We start from the raw sequence: 19,217 nt of genomic DNA on the forward strand, positions 1-19,217 counted from the left end.
AAACTCTGAAGATTCAAGAATTTTTTCTTATGAAAATATATACCATGTGATTTTAAATTATGTTCAACATTTCTCTGCATGGCATGGCACTATCCCCCAACAAAAATGCATAATAGTTTTGAAATCATACCTAAAGGTGGCCTCCTTAGATTAGCTTTTGCTAGTGGTCGGTCTCCTGACTGCTATAGCTTGTATTGTAACATACAACTTTATATACATTTATATATTTATATATTATATACTGTACAATATATATAGCAGCAAATAAATACTACTACTACATTGTATTTTTTTCATCCTAGCATAAACATTGTGTAAATATTTCAAAAAAAAAATAGAAAAGTAGAAAAAATGCCTGTTGACCATCAACAATTAGAGCGGAGAAAATCTGGTCCGTCTGAAGTAAGTTTGACGATCAAATATGTACTGTTCTCCCTGAACGTTTTATTTTGGGTAAGTAATATTTCTTTTTTTATTTTATACTTATATTAAAATCTCCCATAAAAATAACAAGTTAGATTTATATTAATGTAGCTTCTTTAAACACCTTTATAATGGCTATAGATTATTTGCAGCTATAACCATTAGTAAAACAAAGGTTTGAAACCATGCTAGCCACAAGGACTGTAACAATATATTTAATTAAAGGTCGAAAACATCTGTTCTCTAAAGAACAGATTTTTGACTTATATTTGCAACCAAGTTTTTTTTTGGTATTTCATTGATCTGTAAACCACATGTTCAAAAATACAAAAATTTCTTGACTAAATCAAAAATGAGACAAATTTTAGTCATTTAAAAATAATGCCTTATTCAGTAGAAATGTGCATTAAATAAACCAAAACAAAAAAAAGGGGACCTTAATAAGAGATAAAGAGTAAGTAAATAAGAGGTTAATAAAAATGTTGGTAACTGTTTATTTAATGCTTCAAAAAATATTCTGTTCATTATTTAAGGAGATGTTTTTACACACTTACTTTAAATCTTTTTGAAAAATTGTGCCTAGTGCTAAAAAGCATTCAGTGTCCTTAAAATTTTTTCATGAAATGCAACCTATAATTTAGATCATTGGTGCCATTATGATTGGTGTGGGTGTATATGCAAAAACAGAAAAGGCCTATGGTGGAATAGGAGACACACTTCCTTGGTTTATGGATCCAGCAAATATATTTATTATCATTGGATCTATAGTCTTTACATTGGCCTTTATAGGTTGTATTGGATCTTTGAGAGAAAACATTGCCTTACTAAGAACAGTAAGTAGCTTCAGTGTCTACAATAAAGACTTTAAAACACTATAGGGGTTACCACTTTTAATATTTTAATTTTAAAATTTCATATTACTTTAATTGGAGAAACTTTTGCGAGATAAACTTTCGCAAATTCGCGAAGTTTATCTCGAGAAAATATGTAAGTTTCTTCATTTGCGAAACTTTATCTCACAAAAGTTTCTGAATTTCTTCATTCGCGAAAGTTTATCCAGTACGCTATTTTATGATTTTTCACCAAAAATGCACAAAATACTTATAAATTCTATTTCAAGAAACAAAATTTTAACATTTTATATTATGCTAAGAATTTTGAAGTTTTTTTTAACTGAAAAATTCTCGCAAAAATTTGCGGGTTTCTTCATTCACGAAAGTTAATCTCGCGAAATTTTCCGAATTTCTTTATTTGGGAAAGTTTATCCTAAAAATTTCGCGAATTTCCAATTAAAGTAGATTTTCAAGTAATTTTAAGCATCTTAACCATTTAATAAACATTTTCTTATTCCAAAGTTCAGTCTGTATCAGGAATATTTTAGTGCATGTGCTTCTATTCGCACGTGTAGTTGAATATAGACGTGCTATGACGAGCGATTTTTTTTAGTGTTGTAAACAGTGAGAGTGAATTTTTATTGAACATAAGTTATTTATCATGTGCATGATACTCAACAAATTTGCTTACATTCTGGATGAGAAGTTTGAGGAATATATCATCCTGGACTTCAGGCTTGTGTTTTAAGTCTCATTTTGAAAATCTCTACGATATACAAAAGTAGCACGATAAACCATTTATTTTCAAAGATATATATACCCCGTTTTAAAATACTCAATGTAATGATATTACGAACTACTGCTTTGCTTATGTATTGAACAGAACAGGGGGTTCATCTTTTTTCGTATTCAAAGATATCTCAATCTACTTTAGATTGGTGATAGTGGCCTAACATTACCAAAGTAACTTCTGTGTATAATTTCTAAGTTGAATTTAGTGAGTACAACAGAAGCAAAAAAATAAGAAATGATTAACAATAGGGCTATGACGTCAATCTGTATGTGCAAAGAATATTTTTTTAATAAGTGTTTACAACAAATAAACAGAGATTTACACTCCATCCATGCTGCTTCCTTCGAAATCAGAATCAGAGAGGTAAATGGTCCCGTCACTATCCGAAGATTCGTCAGATTCCTTAATGCGCAACTGCTTCACTGGTGTTCCATCCATCACTTTTTTCCTTTGAGTCGACTGGAAGTTATTGCGGCAAGTTTTATGATACTTTCTCGCTGTCATTCCACAATTTATCATTTATATTTATGACAAGCAAACCTTCCATTGTTTCATGGCTCATTCTTAAACGTTGATCGCTTAGCAACAGCCTCAACAAGCTGAATGCTCGTTCTACGGTTGAGTTGGAACTAGATAGGGAGGATAATTTCAGCCAAAATACAAATATTTGGATATTCCACTTCTTTATAGAGAAATATCTTTCTCCAAATTACGGAGGCTTTGACCCCAAGATAATTTGCCGATACAAAATTTCCATAAAATAGATATTCTATATTTGAATTATCGAAAGAACCACATGCGCTATTCTCCAAGGAGTTACATTTCATTTTCATTGAATTTTGCAACCGTTAACGTATTAAAACCTGGTTTCTACTACCATTTTTTTGGAAATAAACTTTTTAGATGATCTCATATTATTCTTTGTGATATTAAAGTCCTTGTAGTGAATTTTATATCACATTTTCTCTGGCGAAAGTTGAAAACTGGCATACATTTTTCTTGAGTTCCTTATCCTAAAAGAAACCAGATCTGCACATGGGAATGCACACGGTAATTGAGGAGTGGTTTATTTCATTCGAAACTGTGGATCGATTATTTCCTGAATTCAACTCACAAAAACAAAATAAGAAAGAAAACATTGTGAAAAATTGTATATCGTATTAAAAAGAAGTCTGAAAGTTTTCTCTCCCACAAGACACAGCAGGCAACAAGTCAGCACTGCCCTCAGTTTTGTGAAGAGAGATGTTCTGCAAAGACTCTAACAATTGAGTCTCCTGTACAGTTCGGCTTCATGTTGAACTGTGCCTGTGACAAGCATTTTCGAAGCATGTCACCAGCGACTTCTCTGATATACAACTTAATGATGCCCTGTGTTGTATTTAGAAGCAGTAAAAACGCGTGTGAACGCTACTCTATATATTTTCAACTGAACTTAATGTCTCAATAACCTCAAACACAGACCCTCAGTTTGTAAATAGGACGCACACAACATACTTCCTAATGAGTTCATCTCAAAACATAGACAGCCAGTTAACAGTGAACTATTAATTTAACAAAGTACACCATCGGAAAGGTAGGTCAATGGGACTTTTACTCCATTTCCATTTTTCATTGTCTTAGGAGATCAATACATCGAATTTATGACAGGCCTAGCCCAAGGTGAAAAATCATACAAGTAACAATTTGCACATGCGATATATCGCTCATCTCAACAATTTTGCATGTGTGCCTGCACGTGCACATGCGATCGCATGTGTCTCCCGACATTGACTGAAAGTTTATGTTCTTCAATTTTAGCCCTTGTTCAGGTTTGGAACTATATGATGATAAGATCTTTTGTTTTCAGGCATTCTAATTGGCTTAGCACTCTTGACGACGGGTCGATATGGAGCAGTATTGCCCATTGTTAAGAAAATTGTATTTTCAAGAATAAAAGTACGAAAAAACAAAGCACTGGAATGATTTTATATCTAACTCCTACAATGGCGGGCGGCTGTTTTAGCTAAATAAAACCTAGCATATTTTTTAAAAAATCTTCTATATAATATTGTTAACATTGATTACCATGAAAAACTATCATTTGATAAAGTGCCAATAGGAACTGAAGAGGCTATCCTAAATATGTAAAACGTAATAATAAGTTTTGTTTCTGTTTTTTAGTTCGAATATACAATTGACATTTTATTGTTACTTGAAGTAGCACTTGTTATATATGTGTATCTTGACAGGAAGAGGGTATGTTTACTATTACTGGTATCATTTCATTTTTTGCTTCCTCATTTTTTCAGGAGATTAATAATTAAAACCAAATTTATATATGATTTCATTTTCTTTCTATAGTAAAAGATTTTAATATTTTCAACATTTTTTTGTTTTATATGTTTTAGAATAGTAATTTAAAAAAATATTTTAATCTGAATTAATACTACCAATATTAAAGTTAAATAAAAAACACTATTAATACCAAATTTTGTATTAAAAATGAATAAAAACATACATAAGGTTGTTAAGAATTTTTTTGCATAATACTTTGGTTTATTTAGTTACAGGCCTTCTACAGGATGCTGATTTTTATCTATTTAAAAATCTCAAAGTTGTTTTAAAAGTTTAACAACATTTAAGTTTCATGTTTCCATTAATATCAAATAAAGAAATATACTTATGTATCTCCTCTTGTCTTAGTTATCGATTGATGTAACAATTCTGTTATTTTTTTTTCAGGTAAGGAGAAACGTTGAAGAGGTTTTGAAAGAAACAATCCCAAAATACAGAGACGATCCAGATTTGCAATCGATCATCGATTGGGTCCAGGAAACTGTAAGGACAAAATTGTCTGTCTAAACAGTGTTTTTCTTTAATAAAAACCTGCACCTGATTGGAAAGTAGTTTTGTTATTTCATAAAATTGTTAACATACTGAGGATCGAATCCTGAAATTGTGTTATTGATAAACCTTCTAATCTATACCTTAGCTTTGGAAGAATATGTCAATATGTTTGAATAACAAGAAATCTACTGTTTTCCCTTTTTTAAATTTTGTTTTGCGAAAGTAGCACACTGTAGCGTTCTAAGAAACAAGCAATCTTGCTAAATTATATGGGTGTATAAAACCCTTAGCAGAAAAAGAATGTGTTGATATATTATGTTTATGAATTCACCAACATGTTCTAGACATGCTTTGAATTTTATTTCTTTAAAAATAATACCTCATCCTTAGGTACCTTAAATTGGTTATTTTTTCGCGAATATTAATTTGTTAATTTTATCTACATTCGCGAAAATTTTGTCTCCACAAAAATTCCAGAAAAGATCAATTTGCAAAAATAAACCTTCGCGAAATTACTAGGAGTGACTTTTCCACTGAAATTAACTTTGCAAAACTTTAGTTTTTTCTTGGTAAGTTTTCTTTGTGTAGTTCTAAAATAGGCCTGAAACAATTCAAAATTGCGGCAATGTAATTTGTGAATATAAGTCTTCGCAAACAACCATAATATGGTTCATTCGCGAAAAAGAATCTTCTAAATATCTCGACATGAGTGGTTCGCAAAAAAATTAATTTTTGCAATACACATATTTTGGGATCTTTCAAAAACTTAATCAACTTAAGGTAGCTAATAAAAGTAATTGCATTCATTGTACATCTAGATGAAATGCTGTGGCATCCAGAATGTAAACGATTGGGATGCGAACATCTACTTCAACTGTTCAACCAAGGCATCTCCGGAAAGTTGTGGGGTACCATATTCATGCTGCAGAAACGTAAGAGTTAATGGTGCATAAAGCTAAAATATGGAATAATTCTGTTATTAAAATGTAACACCACAAGTAATACGGTACATTTTAGAACATCATCAGGAGAACTTTGATTTTCCCTATATTAAAAAGATTTTATTATTAGATGATCTACTGATAGATCTTTCTGCTAATACAACCTTTTTAACTGCGTGTTTTTTACACCAAGATAAACTATACAAATTCATAAAATATGCTGTCATTGTAAACCATAGCTATTACAATATTGTTATTGGTTAATTCCAGGAAAATATCACAAAGTTTTAAATGCTTTAAACCGTATGACCAATGTTCTGTAAAGTTACACTAATGTTTTTTACATAGTATGGGCAAGATATCAACACACAATGTGGTTATGGTATGAGGTTGGAAGAGAACGTGAGTTTTTATTCCTTTTATATCATATTCACTGAAGGAGCACTCCTGGCTCTGAACGTGCTGCAGGTTTTCATAAAAAAATCCTTATTTATCCCAAGTCCTTTTATGTTGTATTCACTGAAAATATCTTCAAAGCATATCTCAATTATTTTTTAAAAATAAATGTTTTTTGCAGACATCGAAGAAAAGAACCACGATTTACGTTGACGGGTGTGTTGATGCTACTATCAAATATTTCCTTAGTGAAGATAACCTGATTCTTCTTGTTTGTGTTGGAGGTGCAATGGTATTATTGCAAGTGAGTGGATGTCTTAGCATTTTAATGTATCATTAGCCTTCTCTATGTACCTCAACTTGATATAAACATCCTTCAATCATCCCTTAATATATTCATTTTAATTTTCCCTATCTTTGTGAAATTTTATAAACCGTATAACCCTCTTCAAAATTTACAAAAGTCTTTATTAATAACTTTTTTAAAGTAACTTCAAATATAGGTAATTCTTAATTGTTAAAACAATTTTAAGGCTAAACGTGCAAAGAAGTAAAAATGCCTCACTAAACCAAAATTTTATAGAAAAAAAATGTTGGCATAATTTAGCTTTAGTTTTAACCTGCTATTTGAGATGTCGTTGCCATTGTTGTTAACCCGTTATTTGAGATGTCGTTGCCGTTGTTGTTAACCCGTTATTTGAGATATCGTTGCCGTTCTTGTTAACCCGTTATTTGAGATGTCGTTGCCGGTGTTGTTAACCCGTTATTTGAGATGTCGTTGCCGGTGTTGTTAACCCGTTATTTGAGATGTCGTTGCCGGTGTTGTTAACCCGTTATTTGAGATGTCGTTGCTGTTGTTGTTAACCCGTTATTTGAGATGTCGTTGCCGTTGTTGTTAACCCGTTATTTGAGATGTCGTTGCCGTTGTTGATAGCAACTTATGACAACAATTAGCGCGTGTTTATGCTGCAAGAGCAAATATGTGTGGGCTTATTACAGATAGGTTTAAAACTTACCACTAGGGCAGCAGTGATATCGTTTCATTCATGTGTACAAAATTTAAACATACACACATAGATTTTACAAGGTTTGCGAACAAAACATATTTGACGGCTCAGAGTTATTGGTCGTTATACCTTCACTTTTTCAATTTATCCTTGCCACGCTTTTCTAATTTTCAGCTTATAACAACCGGCTTGGCACATCATTTGGTGGATGGAATTAGAAGACAGAAAGCGAATTGGAATACGGTGTCCTATCCTGGCACAAGTATGTTATATCATTCTTACTGAATTTCGTGTTTATAAGCATCTTATATATTTCTTTAGAAACTCTTCTCTGAAGGCTAGGTCTGCATTAATGATAATAAATTTCGCGGGTATTAGTCTTTTAAAGGCTATGGCCAAATTTGCAAAACTATGTACCACGGAAAATCTGTAAAGATACCGTTTGCGAGATTTAATTTCTACGAAAGAAAACACGAATTTTACCTATATTTGATAACATTTAAAAGTTAATAACTACCCCCTAAAATTTTTGCAGACAATCTTCACGAAGATTATTACTTGCTTAATGTTACTCGCAAAAATTAGTGCTAATTACCTGAAAGAAGAAAAGGCAGAGAGCGAGGGATAACCGACAAGCACCCTGAGATCATGTTGCATTTATTACTATTGAGAGCTGGGAGAGTATTGAAGACGCGTGCGCATTTTGCATCCCGGAGATTGGGCCGACACATGCCGTCTCTTAAAGATTTTTTTTCAAGTAGCGTTTTTGAAAGATAGTGCAGTGCAGTTCTCTGGAAGATAAGTTAATTTGAATTGGTGCTATTATTGTAGACAAACTTTTACAAATTGATAATTACTTTAGAAGTAACCGAATGTCTGACATATATATCCAGGAAAATCATCTGAAAAGCTTTGACATTTCTTTGTTTTGTTTGTTTTGATAGTTAAAAACATAAAGTTAATGTGTTAACCCTAATCAACGACGTCTATTTGCCGCATAGTTGCTACAATCCCGGTCAAAATATATTGGCAGTAAGCTACAAAAAGTGCAGTATAATAATTTCCTACCCCCCTCTCCCCCATTATCAATGTTTGGAAACGTGTTAGCACAGCTTTTGAACATTGATACTGGGGGAAAGGGGGCTTTGTACTTATCTTGCTCTTGCTACACGTGTAAAAGGGGTTTACTGCCATTATTTTTGACCGGGATTGTATTTATCGAGATATTATTTAAGCTAACTTGTTATTTTCCAGGGTTCCTAAGAATGTTTTATTTAGAAGTATTTTGCCTTGTACAGTGCTATTAAACTTTAAATATTTCTTCTTTTGTTTTTAGGTAATCAAGCATACCATTAACGACGCGCGTAATTGTCAAAAACAATTCATGTAATTTAAACAAAAAAATTCGTGTGATTTTTTTCTGTTTTGATAAAAAAGTTTTATGCACTTTTCGATAAGATAAAAAAAAATTTTTATTAGGGAGATGGTGGTATTTGTTCTATTTTTTTTGTAATAGATTTGCAATTATTTGAGAGACATTTATAAACATGTAAGTTACGGATGAACTAGGAAGCTTGATTTGTGTTCTGTTTTGTTCTTAGAAAAGAAAGAGAATTTTATGATTTGTTTACTCTTTGCAAAGCACAATTTTACACTGTTTCATATTGATGCATATGTGGAAAGAACAGTAGTAATAATATCAATTTCTAAGTAAAAAGAATTAAGAAGGATGAACCTCTCAAACTAATGATATTCTTACATGCAGGGTTTCGATTCTGTGTCTTGTTTTTTTTCTGACGCATCTGTCTAATCGTGATCCGCTTGTATCGGAAATTGAAACGGGTAACATGCATGCTTTGCAAGGGCTGCAGCACCTAATTTATCAGATAAAGTGATTTTATATAAATGTGTATATATAGCTATATACTATCAATTTGTATGCATATGTAAAATATTTTGTTGTAGTTATTTTGCTCTTTTCAGAGCGTTATTTTATTTTCAAACAAACAAACAAACAAACAAACAAACAAACAAGGTACTGACTAAAAGCTTATTTTGCATTAAAATCTAGTTTCATGTTAACATAGCCTCAGTTTATCAGAGATTTACGTTATGTGTTTTTTATTGGGGAAACGGTTAATTGAAATTTTTAATAATGGTGTTTGCAGTAGCTTATAATATATTTGAATAAATGGCAGGCACCACTATTTTGAAACGTTTTTCTAATTTTAATTTCCCTTTGAAATACTCTCAACCGATGAATAATTAGCAGTATTTTTGAAAAGGAAATCCAGTTTTTCCCGTATGTCGTAAAACTTCACGGTGTTTAACTTTTTTACGGGATAAACTTTTTTTCTCGAAAATTTAGAAACAAGATGGTTTTGTGTACGTTTTGTTTCGTCTACTTTAATTTGTTTACTTTGTTTTGGCTTTGTTTTTATGTAGTTCAAGTGATTCATGTGTCGTTGGTAAAGGGTGCTAGAATCCTTTCTTTCGTGAATTTTGTTAATTTCTTATTTTTTCTTTTTGCCTCTACTTGTAATAAATATGTTTTTTCCAACCCTCGAACAAATTCGAAGTCGTTAGTTTTAACTATTATTTTTCAGGAAATGTTAAAATTTGGTTACTACATTATAGACCAGTAAGTCCTGACTCTTATCTGGAAAATTAGCACAAAAGCAGGTGATAACCGGGTCTTACCAGACCTGACCACCAACTATTGTAAACCACTTTTCAGTCATTTTTCTATTTTTACTTAGTTTTGGAAGAAGTCTAGTATTTCTACTTAAAACCTTTTACTATTTTACAAGGAAATTCAAAAAATAAACTTTTATAAATTAATACACAGTTTTAAAACATATATGTACAGGGCGGTGTATGTTGCTTGTATGATGTGGAAATATATAATATGTGTTACATACACAATGTTTTTATTTCCCTCAAATTGTCGTTTGCGACACAGAGTCAAAGTGACACGGATTGTTTTTGAGGACCATCCTCCTCTGCCGTTTCTGTACGTTTTGTACCCATGTGGCGAACGGAGTGTGGTTTCTATACGGAGTAATACTGTTTGGTTTAGCTATACGGAGTCTGCCAACAAATGTTCTTAAAGTGAAATATTGCAATATTATGTGACTGTTTAAAGCTATTTCCGAAAAAAAATAAAAAATAATCACTATAAAGAACAAGTTAAAAAGACAAGTACGTCATTTTTCTACTTTTTTATCCATCATAAAAACATAAGAAGTACAGTGGAATCCCCCTAAAGCGGACACCCTATAAAGCGGACAGCCCTCTAAAGCGGACAAAAATTTTTGCACCGGCAGAATTTAGGTCAAACTCTCATAAAAAAATCTCTATAAAGCGGACGATTATAAAGCGGACACTCTATAAAGCGGACAAAAATCTTTGCACCAAATCACAGTTTCCCTTATAAACACTCCCTATAAAGCGGACAATGGAAAAATAACGAGATGAAATGTCACTTTTTCTTAAAATTTAAACCATTTTACTTAGTACATCTTTGAGTTTTGTTATTTACCGAGTCCAACACTTTCCTTATATTTTTCTCGGCCCACTCAACTGCCTTTTCAACACCAATTAATTGGTACTGGGAGCATCTCATTTAGTTGAACGTTCGACATATCTGTGTTCTCTTCAGCTTCTTTAACTTTAAAATAGCATTCGAATCGTGAAGACATTGCAGCGTAAAATTTTAAACTGGAAAGAATTTCGAATTTTGAATTTCTAATGCACATTCAACATGGCAATGTCGAAGCAGCAGCTTGCTGGTAAACTAGCGAAGAAAACTTTATCATTAGATGATAAGATCAAGTTTTTGGATTTCGCCAAAAAAAATCCAGAACTTGGATGTAGAAAACTAGCAGACATTTACAAGATTGGAAAGACAGCCGCAGCAAATATTTTAAGAGACGAAAAGAAAATTCGTGAACAACATGAAATTTTTCGTGAGAAAACAAAAAAACGTAACCGCCATGGCAAGTATCACAAGATAAATGAGATCTTATTCGAATGGTACAAAAGATGTTGCGCTTCTAACATCTACCCTAATGGTGTAATGCTTAAAGAGGAGGCGTTGGAAATTAAGGAAAAACTTCAGAACAGCGATTTTGATAATTTCTCCGCCTCTGACGGTTGGTTGGATCGTTGGAAAACAACATATTCCGTCAAAGAACGTCGTATTGTTGGTGAAGCTGGTGACGTTTCTACAGAAACGGTTACTTCCTGGATGGAGAGGATCAAAGAATTGGTTGAAGGTTATTCACTAGAAAATATTTGGAACATGGACGAGTCTGGCTGTTTTTTTAAAGCTCTACCGGCCAAAGGGTTAGTGGAAAAAGGAAAACAAGCAAAAGGTGGGAAAAAGTCAAAGCTTAGATTAACTGTCGCTTTTTTTGTAAATGCAGCTGGGGAAAAGATCGACCAGCCTGTTGTTATCTGGAAGAGTAAAGTCCCGCGTTGTTTTAAAAAATTGAAAGATCCATCGCGTCCAGCTAACGTTCACTACTTTTCAAATCCTAAATCTTGGATGACATCTCAAGTAATGGAAACTGTACTGGCACGTTTTAACAGAAAACTTTTATTTGAGGACAGAAAAGTTATTCTTTTTCTGGACAACGCCACCTGTCATCCGGAGTCAATGATAGGCCAGTTTTCACAAATCAAAATCATTTTTTTACCGAAGAACACAACTTCAAGGCTTCAACCACTCGATGCGGGGATCATCCAAAACTTCAAGGTGAAGTACAGAAAAAGACTGGTCAAATACGTGCTTGCAAGGATCCAGGAGAATAAATCTGCAACTGAAATTATCAAGAGCGTAGACATACTTATGGCTATTCAATGGGTTCAAGATGCGTGGAAAGAAGTAACCAACTTGACCATCAAAAATTGTTTCGAGAAATGTGGCGTAGTTCAAGGAGAAAGTGAATTGATGGAAGATCAAGAAGATGACTTGGAATTTGAAGCTCTGGTGAAGGAATTAACTGAAGATATGTCTGCTGCAGAATACATCGATTTTGACGCCGATGTTCCAGCTTCGGAGCCAAGAATTAACGAATTAGAAATAAATTGGCGACATCAAATCCGAGAAGCTAGCATTAACGCAATTAAAAATCCAGAGATGGCATGTCAGGTCGAAGATATTTCCGAGGATGATGATGAGAGTGAAGACGTGGTTGAAGAAGAAATGCTTGGTTTCACCGAGCTAATCACTATGCTTGATAAAATTAAGCGATCTACTATTTTTGATGATACATGCCAAGAAATGTTGTCAACCATTACGAAAAAGATTGAGGAACTTCAGCTTCAAAATAGAAAACAATCCTCAATCAAAGATTATTTCAAATAGGGAGAAAAACGTGTATTGAAAGACCTATAAGATAAATGAAATATATCTTCGTAATATAACTTGGTTTCTTAGTTTATAACCTTAGCAACACTTAAAGGTTGGTTGCAACACCGACAAATTTGAGCTGCTAAACTTACTTTACACAGCCAACTTGGGTTCTTTGCTCGATAAGCTAAATCTATTGATGTTGCCGTCTACCCTAGTGTTGCAAGTCACCCCATGATACCCGCCAGTACTACAAAAAAAGCTTTTTTGGTCAAAATTAGGTCTAAAACTAATTTTTTGGTCAACTTCCTATAAAGCGGACATCCCTCTAAAGCGGACACTTTTTTTTGCACCAATGGTGTCCGCTTTAGAGGGATTCCACTGTATATTGCTATACGGAGTCAGTGTGGAAACATTAGTTTGATTGCAGCAAACGGATTATGGCATACAGATTGTGAGATACCGAGATTACATCATGCAGAATTTGCTATGCAGAGTATGCAGAATGTGCTATACGGTGTATGCCATACGGAGTATGCTACACGGAGTATGGTATACGGAGTGTAATATGCTTCATATACGAAGTATGCTATACGAAGTGTGACATGCTTCATATACGAAGTATGCTATACCGAGTGTGACATGCTTAATATACGGAGTGTAACATGCGAATTATACGGAGTAGTTTGACGTGCTTAGTATACGGAGTAGTGTGACATGCTTAGTATATGGAGTGTGACAGGCTTAGTGCACATGTTCAGTAGGAACTAATTCAATGTTTTGTTAACGAGTTAAGGTATACAATGGCCGTTATAAAAGTACACAACTTTAAAGTTGCATAATAAAATGTCATTGATTGTATGGTTAGTTTTATTGCATAAAGAAACATAAAAACAAAGTTCTAAAGCTAAGAATGCAAATAGTAAACTACTTCATATCCTAAAAGAATTCGTAAAGTTTCCCCATTTTTTAAAATTTATCTTAGCCCTAACGATTTTCTACACTGAAATAGCCCAGTGAAAATTTTAATAAGAATGCTTACTTTAGACTTCGACGCTCATGCTGCATTCGCTGATGTCTAGTGAAACTAGTGTCGGCATTATAATCTCAAAGCTGTCTGCGCCGCTTGCAGCTTTTTGTACTTAACATTTCCGTCTATACGGAGTAAACGTGTCGCTTTACGAAGTTATACTCCGTATAAGCATGCCTATACGGAGCCGTACTCCGCGAATGGAACACCCGTTCCAACCGTTTAATTGAACTGAATATTGGTGCCAAAGTGCCGTACACAAAACTGGATCTTGGTACATCATCAGCAACTCATCTTCGGATCGGGCCTGGATCAAATGATGAGCTTTCTTGGCTCCCATACAATTTTTTCCCACCTTTACTATTCCGATTTCTTGGTGGTAGGAAAAATATGCTAGGTATCTTGCCACTTCGTTCTGTTGACCGAAATATTTCTTCTTGAGAATTTTGCCATTATGTCACTACACTGATATAGCTAGCTAGCTAGCTAGCTAAATTGGAGGAACTATAGAATATCCCCCGTAAAAAAAATAACACTATGTAACTCAGCAATGCAACAACGCACCTACTCAGCAATACAGCAACGTAGATGCTCAGCTACGCAGCAACGCATCTACTCAGCAATACAGCAACGTAGATGCTCAGCTATGCAGCAATGCAGCTACTCAGCAATGCAGCTACACCAGCAATACAGCAACGTAGATGCTCAGCTACTCAGCAGCGTCGCTGCTCAGCAATACAGCAACGTAGATGCTCAGCTACTCAGCAGCGTAGCTGCTCAGCAATACAGCAACGTTGATACTGAGTTACGTAGCAACTCAGCTACGCAGCAATGCAGCTACGCAGCAATGCAGCTACTCAGAAAAATAGTTGAAAATGGTTTTAGATAGTTCAGAGGGATCTGAGCAAAAGCTTTGTTTTTAAAATTAAACCAGTTTAAAAAAACATTATAACATTATATAAATGTTTTTTAATAACTAAAAATATTAAATGAATAAGGAAACTATTTAAAGATTACCTCCCGTGAAAAATCAAGTTGAGCTCATATGAAAGAGCTTGAAAGGTTGTCTAGGAATTTAAACATTTTTTAAAAAATTCTTGATTGGTTCTTTAGAATTTGGACTAAGAAGATTCACTAATTATGCATGATGTCATGAGTATTCTCTACAACAATCTACAATGACCTACAACGACCTAAAAACCATCTACAACGATCTACAACCATCTACAACCATCTTCAACAACCTAAAATAAAGGTCCTAGCTTGTTGACATGTTTTTTGTTGCAGTTTGTTTTGCTCACGTAGGTCCGAAATAGGCTTCAACTTTGTGTATCACCTCATATTCTTAATTTTGTTTGTTGAACTATATAATATATATAGAGAGGTTTACATTTTTGCTCTGCCGATTTTTGCAATTTTTTTCCTTCTAAAAATAACAAATACCATTATTCAAACTACAGTACAGTCCAGATGTAAGCGTACGAGTACGCTCAACTTGCAAAAATAATTGCTTTCATTAAAAAAAACAATAATATAGCGAGTTCCTTTCAAATTGCGCTTAAACTCACACATAAAAACTCATCATTGTAGAGTACAGTTCTATTGCTGTAGATAGGACAAAAGTTACAAAACATTTATATATAGTAATAGCTGAAAATATATACAAGCATGAAATGAAAGTAGAACACATATATAATATAAGCAACAACAAAGCCAAGGTAATAACACATCTCTATATAATATTAATAAGCGTGAACAAAATATATATATACATAGCATAGCTCACAACGTAAAATATGTGAAAACATAGAGGTATATATAATAGCAGCAGGGAGGGAGGAGGAAGAAAAACTGCTAGAACTGAAAAGGAAAACCATGAGGCAACTGCAGCTTAAATACTAGCAAGACTGCTGACCAAAAAATATGCTGCTGACCAGAAAAGGCACATAGGTAAATGGTGAACTAACTATGGGCAATACAAACCAGAGTACTGTAGGAAGAAGATCTATATATGTGTGCATTTAAACACTCATAAATATATATTTATGAGTCACTTAAACTCACACATAAAAACTCATCATTGTAGAGTACAGTTCTATTGCTGTAGATAGGACAAAAGTTACAAAACATTTATATATAGTAATAGCTGAAAATATATACAAGCATGAAATGAAAGTAGAACACATATATAATATAAGCAACAACAAAGCCAAGGTAATAACACATCTCTATATAATATTAATAAGCGTGAACAAAATATATATATACATAGCATAGCTCACAACGTAAAATATGTGAAAACATAGAGTCCAAATCCAAAGTAGTAGTAGAAAATAAAATAAAATAAAATATGTCATGCAAGGTGTGATGCCATAAGTCGTTGGGCAGAAAACCGCTGAGCAAGGGGCATGTGAAGGTAAAGAAACATACTATCAGATTTCCAGTCCCCCAATAAGGATATGACATCCAGGGGAACGCCTGCCTCTAAAGCAAAGGTGGCCCCCCCACGGCGAAACGAGTGGGTACCATATTGGGAGGTAGAACACCCTAACTCTGTCAACACTTTTTTCATAACGGACATGAAAGTCCGATATGTCAATATAGAGTTGGGTAGCATCGAGGATTTGCGCCAACAAAAGGCTTGAGCATCAGGCAGAACACCTGGAGTGAGAGAAAAAGCATGCAAAATAGCCCGAACTGGACAAAGAGGAGAAGAAGGAATAGCCACCAGTGGAACAGTAATTGTGCGCTGTCCCAGTTGGATGGTCTTACTCCATCTAACTAGAACGAGAATATGGTCATCATGAAAAGTAAAATCAGACCGAACTAGTTGTTTGAGGGGATTAAATATCGTAGAAGATGCCGGCAATAAATGTGACTTACGGAACAGACCAAAAAATGAAACTAAACAAACAGCCCAAAATGAAGCATGAAAGCTACAATTTAGGTTAAGGCGAGAACGAATACCAAAAAGAAGAGCAGTGGTAATAGGAAGACGTGGCTTGGCCGGAACACCAAGCATACGCTTCATACCTTTTAAAACTGTGGATAGTGTCCAATTGTTGGTTAGAGGATTAGCATATCCCATCTCAAGATGTAGAAGGCCAACAAAATTTAGATACATACAAACTGATTGTGGTAGTAAAAACCTAGCCAGATGGGCAATATATAGGCATAAAAAATCTGTGGAGGCAGGCACAAGTGGCGAAGACATCTGGCTACAAAAACATTCATAAGCCTTGCGATGCGTGCGATAGCTCTTTTTTGTATTCTCAGCATAGGTGGCCTGCCGAAAAAGGACAACGTCGTGAACCAACTCCGAAACGAAGGGGGGCAACTCTAGAGGAAGGAGAATACAAAAATTAGCTACCACAGATGGTATACTTACCAATGAGAAAATAATATGAATAGGCAGACATATGATTGATGGCAACCATATCACAGACTGAAGTTAGTGAGTTGAGCTGCAAAAAGTGCAAAAATGATAATAAGTGTTGTCTTGAATGAAGACGTGATATGTCGTCAGCAAGGACATTCTGAGCACCAGCTACATGGAAAGCCTTCAAACGAAAATTGAAGGTAGCCGATAACCAAAACAACTGACGTAAATAGTCCATCATAACAGGGTGATGGGTAGTTCCTTTATTAAGCATAGCAACAGCAGCAGTATTATCGCAGAAGACATGGATAGTTTTGTTCTGCCAAGTGGGAGCCCAGCGAATAGCAGAAAGAACTACACACAGGGCTTCCTTAAAATTAATATGCAAAGAGGCAAGAGGGGAATGGTCTACCCTTAGATGAGAATAGAACCAATCACCCTCAAAAAAGGCACCAACAGCGTCAGAGCAAGCATCAGTTTGCAGACTGGTAATAGGTCTTTGGTCATAGAAATCGCATTGTCCATTAAACACACCCAAGAACTGATCCCACCAAGCTATATCCCTGTGAAATTCGAGCGTCAAGCGACACTTCGAGGCAGAGGAAGACAAGGTGTTCATCAGATCCAGGACACGTCTCAAGAACGTTCTACCACCATACACGACTTTACAAGCCCAATTTAGGCGACCAGCAAGACGTTGCAACTCTTTCTTAGAGGCTCTCTGCTTGGTTAAAAAATGTGACACTACTTCCCTCAATGCATCCAGTTTAGCAGGTGGAAGAGAAAGGGTAAGTGACACAGTGTCAAGCAGAATTCCAAGAAAAGTAAGTTGCTGGCATGGAGGGACCAACTTAGCAGGGCTAAGCTGAAACCCTAGTGCAACAAGTAATTTACAGAGTGTGTTATAGGCCTCATAACATTCAGTCTGTGTTCGGCCAATAACAAGAAAATCATCTAGGTAGACAATAACGAGAGGAAAACCTCGTCTTAGCATCATACGACGAACAGATTGTGTAAGGCGATGAAATATTCCAGGAGCACTTCGACCTCCAAAAGGAAGTCGAGTATCGACAAGATATGAGTATCGAGTGCTTCCAGAAAACCGCCATTTTAGACCAAGCGCAGCATAGTTTGATGGATGAACAGGTACTGACCGATATGCATGGCGTAAATCAACCTTGGCCATAAAATATCCCTGTTTGATCATAGCACAGGCATCATCAATAGTTTGAAATTTTTGTTTTTCAATATCAATGTATGTATTGACACCCTTTCCAACTGGCATGGAACAGTCATGTATAATGCGTAACTCATCAGAGTCAGGTTTGGGGACAGCCCCAAGAGCACTGACAATGGTAGGTTTACATTGAGTAAGAACATAGTTACCAGTTTTAAGTTCATCCAGCAGAGTAGCTTCTACTTTCATATGAGCTGTAGGACTGGTAACAGAAAAGTAGTTATTCATTTCGGCAGGCAATAAATCAGAGTCCTTAGGAAGAAGCTGAAAACCACAGTGAATTCCATTAAGGAGGAAGTCACGATCTGGGTCTTCAGCCAGTTCATTGGTCCATAAGTCAACATTAAGAGGAGTGCGAAATTCTGAAGGTAGTCAATTGTCAGAATTGTGGTTTTGTCCAGAATGAGGTTTGCCACAAGCCTGATTACCAATTTTGCGGTTGCAGACGTGGGTGAATTTACATTCTGTTTTCTGGCAACCTTTTTGGCGGTTAAAATTACGACATATTTCCACACCGGAAGAAGTATGTGTAGGAAACCCTGAAGACGATCCTGAGGCAGGTGAACCTGAATTTCCCTTACTTAAGGTACTGGAAGGGTTACAGACAGGAGGGGAGGCCCAACGAGGTATAAGCATCACTTCATGCAAATGGCTATTGTCAAAGCTCCATGGATAGCCATATGTGTGCTGAAGAATTCGATATTCATCGTCATACTTTAGCACAGACTCCCAGGTGTACTTTCTAGCCAACTCTAAGATCTTAATGGAATAAGACAAATAGTCACGTAAATCGGACGAGGTTGGCAATCTGGCAGAAGACAATAATTCATAAAAAATTCTCAAATTAGCTATGTTATATTGTTCCATGGAAAGAGATTCCAGTCTTGGCTTCTTATTTCCAATGGCCAACATTAGCGTAGTTTGAGAACCAGGATCAGTAGAAATAACTTTCTCCTGCTCCACAGGACGAAGCCGAGACACAAAATCGACTATACG

The 19,217-nt window shown here is 34.9% G+C and overlaps 2 protein-coding genes across 2 annotated transcripts; both read left to right on the plus strand.

The window, feature by feature from the left end:
- The first annotated feature begins 268 nt into the window (after window positions 1-268).
- On the plus strand, window positions 269-10,144 carry LOC130655208 (tetraspanin-17-like). Its single transcript, XM_057457944.1, has 9 exons — window positions 269-453; window positions 1,065-1,256; window positions 4,210-4,284; window positions 4,771-4,866; window positions 5,694-5,807; window positions 6,165-6,218; window positions 6,394-6,516; window positions 7,394-7,481; window positions 8,556-10,144. Exons 1-9 carry the CDS (start codon window positions 352-354, stop codon window positions 8,573-8,575), a joined length of 864 nt encoding a protein of 287 aa, XP_057313927.1. The 5' UTR covers window positions 269-351; the 3' UTR covers window positions 8,576-10,144.
- Window positions 10,145-10,982: 838 nt separating this feature from the next.
- On the plus strand, window positions 10,983-12,590 carry LOC130655823 (tigger transposable element-derived protein 4-like). Its single transcript, XM_057458628.1, has one exon. The coding sequence runs from the start codon at window positions 10,983-10,985 to the stop codon at window positions 12,588-12,590; it is 1,608 nt and encodes a 535-aa protein (XP_057314611.1).
- The last annotated feature ends 6,627 nt before the right edge of the window (window positions 12,591-19,217 follow it).

This window comes from Hydractinia symbiolongicarpus, chromosome 8 (assembly GCF_029227915.1).
Source record: "Hydractinia symbiolongicarpus strain clone_291-10 chromosome 8, HSymV2.1, whole genome shotgun sequence".
Lineage (NCBI taxonomy): Eukaryota > Metazoa > Cnidaria > Hydrozoa > Anthoathecata > Hydractiniidae > Hydractinia > Hydractinia symbiolongicarpus.